At 44.8% G+C, this 6000-nt stretch overlaps 1 protein-coding gene across 1 annotated transcript; it reads left to right on the forward strand.

The window, feature by feature from the left end:
- The first annotated feature begins 11 nt into the window (after positions 1–11).
- cckar (cholecystokinin A receptor) lies at positions 12–5549 on the forward strand. The gene is made up of 5 exons (XM_052040412.1): positions 12–174; positions 291–542; positions 1895–2156; positions 2260–2387; positions 3737–5549. Exons 1-5 carry the CDS (start codon positions 12–14, stop codon positions 4243–4245), a joined length of 1314 nt encoding a protein of 437 aa, XP_051896372.1. The 3' UTR covers positions 4246–5549.
- The last annotated feature ends 451 nt before the right edge of the window (positions 5550–6000 follow it).

Below are 6000 nucleotides of genomic sequence, written 5' to 3' on the forward strand. Positions count from 1 at the left end.
AGTGAAGTAAGATGGAGCGATGGCTTGAGCGATTGCCCCGACCCAGTGGTGTGAGACACGTTCAGAAAGCCAGCAATGGATTCGGTTTCTCACCTGCTCCTGAACCTCACGGAGATGCCGAGGGTGACAGGTACAAGCGGGGCCAGGGGCCGGGGGCGGCTGCGAGGATGACAAGTGTCAGCAGGCTGCACGTCCGCCCAAGGTAGGGACTGGACGTGGGCGTGCACCGGCACACAAACACACACCTTTGTTTTTCCCTTTATATTTTGTCTCCTTTGTCTCTCTTCCAGACCTGGATCAGACTGTGCGGATATTCCTTTACTGCCTGTTTTTTGTGTTGAGCGTGCTCGGGAATGTCCTGATCATCGTCGTCCTGCTGAGGAACAAGCGGCTGCGGACCGTGACCAACACGTTCCTGCTCTCGCTGGCCGTCAGTGACCTGATGTTGTGCCTCTTCTGTATGCCCTTCACCCTGATCCCCAACCTGCTCAAGGATTTCATTTTCGGAAGCGCTGTCTGCAAAGCTGTCGCCTACTTCATGGGTAACTAAAACTCCAATGCAATGGGTGGAGAATAGCGAAATTCCACGCCGGGGCGTGGCATCAATAGAAAGACAGAGCAAAACCTTTTACCTCCCCAGCTCATGCACCATTCCACTATTAATGATTGGTTTGGTTTTTATTTTGCTCTGCCTTTTTTTCGATGCATTAGCTGCATTGACACAAATTACTTTAAGAAACTTCTAAAGTCAAGACTGGGCGATTCTACGAGGGAACTTCGTTAAAGCAGGAATTAGGCATTAAACTAAAAGGGCATCTTGGAGACATCGCTTTTGCAGTAATACTGTTGAAAGTCTGCCTCTCCCCAAAATCGCATCTATTTCTTCACTGCCTGCACCTGCGAGAAAAGTTAACGGAATGCTCCTAAATTTCAACTAGGTATGTTAGCAGCAGGAGGAAAGATAGTGGCCGTTTGCTTGGCGGTTAATGTTTAAACTATGTTAAATATAATCTGCATTTAATATTGCATTTACTCTTTTACCCCACTGTTTTTCGACTCAGTCATGTTCATGGCCGAGATCATATAATATTACGGTCTAGGGAGAAGATCTCGTTCGGTTTCTAAGGGAAGAACTGTTTAATAAAATTGCGTAATCATCAAATCCCTGTTTACTTTTCGATTCACTTTTAAAAGCAATTTTCCAGAGCTCCACAAACCTTAGACAGGCAACTGAACAGGCAGGGAATAGAGGTATAGAGACCATGTGCAGGCAGATGGGGCTAGTTTAAACTGACATTCTAGTCGACATGGCGGGCCGAAGGGCCTATTCCTGGACTACTGTGTTCTATGTTACGATCCAGCTGTTCTATTGTATCAAGGCGCTTCCAAAGCCGAACATTAAATTAATTAAATTATAACACAATGGCTCAGATTGTAAAGATTCTATTTGATACAGAATATAATATGTTTAAATTAATCAGTTGTCGCCTGATAGTTTACGTGGACTGAATATACAATCGACGTACAGACGTGAGAATTTCAATAAAACCGGCCCCACAACCATTCAGCCGCTACTAAATCTCTGCCCGAACGGTTCCCTCTTATTAATAAAAAATACAATACTGTGGATATTGAAAGATGCATTTAAAATTCATTGTTGCAAAACAGATTAGATTTGCTTTGGGAGACGGTCTGTTTCGAATTGTAGACCATGATAAAAGAAATTCTACTCTTATTTCCAATTGTAATGGGTTCTGGAACAACAAGCATTCTGCTGGAGGAACTCAGAGGATCGAGCAGCATCGGCCCTCCAACTTCCTTCAGAAGATTGTTGATTGCTCCAGATTCCAGCATCTGCAGTGTCTATTGTAATAGGTTCTGTTTTCCCCCCTAGGTATCTCTGTTAGTGTTTCTACCTTCAGCTTGGTGGCGATTTCCCTGGAGAGATACAGTGCCATCTGCAAACCGCTTAAATCCAGGGTTTGGCAAACCAAGTCTCACGCCTTCAAAGTGATTGCCGCCACTTGGCTGCTCTCAGTTATGGTAATGTTACCGTATCCCATCTACAACACCTTGGTTCCCTTCACCAGGGTAAACAACAGCACTGGCAACATGTGCCGTCTCCTCTGGCCGAATGACTTCACCCAACAGTTCTGGTAATCGTCATACACATTTCAAAGTTTTCATTCAAAGTTCACCAAAACAAACTCGGGCTGAAATTAGCTTCTGTCTAACTCGTTGCATTATCGCTCGCTTTAGGTATATTTTCCTGTTACTGATTCTCTTTCTGATCCCCGGAATAGTGATGATGATTGCATACGGACTGATATCCCGCGAGTTATACAGCGGCATTCGGTTCGAAGTGAAAAGGAGAAAGAGGAGCCAAGGTAAATGAGGGAGTTGGAAAGGTGCGAAGGCGTGCTGCTCTGCCCTTACTTCAATTGTAGGCAGTCCCTCGTTGAGGTTTTCAGCCGAGGCCGTTCATAGCTACCTATTTGAAATCTTGGCCCTCTCTGTCTTGTGATCTCTTAAAAGTACAATTAGTTAATTTAATATTAATTTCTGATTTTGGTTGTCAAATCTTGATATTGTGCAACAAATGGAACCTCCTTTCATTCAATTGGCTCCAAATGGGTTTAAACTTGGTGTTTAAAAGACTGGCGTCAGCACGCATTGAAATACCTCTCGTTGCTGTTTAGGTAAAACTTTCAGTGAAATTGGTAAAACAGAATAAATGCATGGAAAATCGATTGTAATGGAATTGGAAATAGCACAGGATGTTGAATCACTGGAATTCAAGCTTTCTGATTTCCATGGGTGCTGCGAGCTTCTTGGTATTGATGGTGAAATATTTTTGCTATGAAAACTCCAAATGTGTTAAATCCTGATAATTAAACGTTATATTTTGCTATGATAAAAGTTAATTCATCCTTTCACCTCCCATGGTCTACTTCTTTAGAGTTAAAGAGTATGAGTTGTTCTCATGTCCATTTCTAACTCTGAAACAAAACAAATAACTTTTGACTCTTAAGACTCCGAATGACTTTGGAAGTTTTCAGAAAATAATCCAGGAAATTCTTACTGCATATCTCAACCACTCATAAAGCAGTCCGTCGATAGTTGGTGACTGGTGTTTTATTACTGTGGCTAAAGACGGCATCAGGTCAGACTAATTATAGGACGAACCTACCTTGTTACAGCCAAAACATAAAGTACATTCTCTCTCTCTCCCTCTCTCTCCACATTTCCTGAAATATTTAAATAAAAAAATGAAAAAACACGGTGATGCAGCAGGCCAGGCAGCATCCCTAGAGAAAAGCAGGCGGTCAACGTTTCGGGTCAGGACACTTCTTCAGGACTGAAGATAGGAAAAGGGGGAAGCCCAATATATAGGAGGGGAAAGCAGAGCAGTGATAGGTGGGCAAAAGAGGGGAGGTGGGGTGGGCACAAGGTGGTGAGGGGTAGATGCAGGTAAGAGATAGCGATAGGCAGGTGTGGGGAGGGAGGGGAGAGCAGATCCACCGGGGGATGGGTCAAAGGTAAGGAGGGGTAGAAAGAAGAGAGAGAGGCTAATTACAAAACGATTCCAGTCTCTGTCTGGGGAATGAACGGACAGCATCACACACATGTAACTGGCCTTATAGGCAGCGCATCCAGTTGAAGGGATGACGGGAACATCCGACGATAGCATTATATGTTTCCGCTACTGTAATTACGGTCTGTGTTTGATTCGCAGAAAGGAAAAGCGGTGGCTGTGCCAGCGGTTACGAGGATGGAGATGGGTGTTACAGGCAGAACGTAAAACGCAAAAGGACGATGGCAATGCAACGACTATCGAGCACCGCCGGTGCTAAAATAAACAGAGTGAGAAGCAACAGCTCCACAGCGAACTTAATGGCAAAGAAGCGAGTGATTCGGATGCTGATTGTGATTGTGATCATGTTCTTCATCTGCTGGACCCCTATATTCTGTGCAAATGCTTGGCGAGCGTTTGACAAGGTCTCCGCCGACAGATTCCTGTCCGGGACCCCGATTTCATTCATCCATTTGCTCTCGTATACATCCGCCTGCGTGAACCCCATCATCTACTGTTTCATGAATAAGCGATTCCGCGTGGCTTGCTTAGCGACTTTTACCTGTTGTACCAAGCAGCGGCCACAGCTGAGGGAGACGGAGGACGAGGGTCGCACCACCACTGCTTCCATCTCCAGGTGCACTTACACCAGCGTCTCAGCCCCCTCTTGACCCCGGGGGCAAGGCAACTCCTCATCCTTTCCCATCAGGGATGTTCTCCTATTAACCCTGTTTTATTTCAACAGACATTTGCCTCGTTATTTATTACGTTTGCAAGCTTTGCATCGATACAGGAGACCAACTCTCAAAACTGATGTACTTGACAACAAGAAGCAGTCGAAGGATGATAATCCCAGAGAATAAAAACGTTGCACTGTCGAGATCACGCGTTGTTGTTGTTATGATGCAGGCCTGTCGCCTATTTCTTGCGGCCGTTCCTTGGCGAGAGAAAGAAGGCTGGTTGTAAGCAAATCATTAAAACAATTATAACTTTGTTGGCAATGATTACGTTGGGGGGTTAGAGTGTTTAGCAGTGAGTGTCACGTAATGCAATGCATATTTTTGAAACAAGGCACTAACTGAACCATCCGTGGGTTCAGTCGTGCAGGGAGGGGTGAAGTGAGAAGCGGACTTAAGGATCTCTCTGCACTCGCCTGCCTGGTGAGTCCCTCCAGGACGGACAGTTGAACATTGGTTTATTCTTGTCATGTGTAGCGATATGCAGCGAAAACCCTTTGCTGAGCCATCCAGACAGATCCCGTCACTACCGTCGTCAGAATCAGATTTATTATCACCGGCATATATCGTGCACTACAGTGCAAGACATAAAAATTACTACAAATTACAAAAATAAATAAATAGTGCAAAAGAGGAATAACGTGTGCATGGACTGTTCAGAAATCTTGATTGTGAAAAAAAGTTCCTGAAATGCTGAGTGTGGGTCTGGAGGCTCCTGTACCTCCTCCTCAATTATAGTAACGTGAAGAGGGCACGTCCTGGGTGGTGAGGGTCCTTAATGATGGATGCCACCTTCTTGAAGCACCACCTCTCAAAGATGTCCTTGATGGTGGGGAAAGTTGTGGCCATGATGGAGCTGGCTGAGTCTACAACCCTCTGCAGCCTCTTTTGATCCTGCACATTGGAGCCTCCGTCCCAGGCAGTGATGCAACCAGTGAGAATGTTCTCCACTGCACATCTGTAGAAACTTACAAGAGTTGTTGGTGACATACCAAATCTCCTAAAACTGCTGATGAAGTAGAGCAACTGGCATGCCTTCTTTGTGATTGCATCAATGTGTTGCATAAATGTGTCCACACATTTACTCCACCTTGGTTTACATGCCCTTCATGTGAGCACTATCTTCCATTTACATGTAACTAAAAGCCGTAAAGTTTGAGAGATTGGTTGTACCTGTTGGTACCTGAAGCGTGGCGACACTTGGGGACTGCCCCCCAGAACACTCTACACAAAAGATGTATTTCACTGTGTATTTCGATGTACATGTGACTAATAAAGATGTCTTGTCTGAACAAAGGCCAAAGGACAGTAGTGTGCCCCCTCCCCCAGAATACATGCTTTGTTTTCCAATAAATGAGAAACACACAGAAGACTGTTGTCAACTTTGCTCCGTTTGCAGCTTATTTCAGTCTCCTGGTGTGTTCCCTCTAGACTGCCTGCTCCACACCCACCGGGCAGGATGGTGCATGAACAGCAGGATCACAGACCAACCCCATTCTATCCTCTCCTAAAACCTGATACTGCAGGAAAGGGAAAAAAATGTCAATCCAGTAAACCTAAGGAAACAAAGGACTGCAGATGCTGGAATTTAGATGAAAAAAAATCTGGTAAACCCAAACCAGACAAGATGGCAAAGTCAACACAAAACACTGGACAAACAATCCTAAGCTGCATAGTTCAGAAACAGAT

This window comes from Pristis pectinata, chromosome 2 (assembly GCF_009764475.1).
Source record: "Pristis pectinata isolate sPriPec2 chromosome 2, sPriPec2.1.pri, whole genome shotgun sequence".
NCBI classification, from domain to species: domain Eukaryota; kingdom Metazoa; phylum Chordata; class Chondrichthyes; order Rhinopristiformes; family Pristidae; genus Pristis; species Pristis pectinata.

Coding starts and splice junctions, on each gene's coding strand:
- cckar (XM_052040412.1), top strand. CDS start 12: ATGGAGCGATGGCTTGAGCGATTGCCCCGACCCAGTGGTGTGAGACAC. Junction 175..290: donor GGCGGCTGCGAGGATGACAA/GTGTCAGCAGGC, acceptor TCTCTCTTCCAG/ACCTGGATCAGACTGTGCGG. Junction 543..1,894: donor AGCTGTCGCCTACTTCATGG/GTAACTAAAACT, acceptor TTTCCCCCCTAG/GTATCTCTGTTAGTGTTTCT.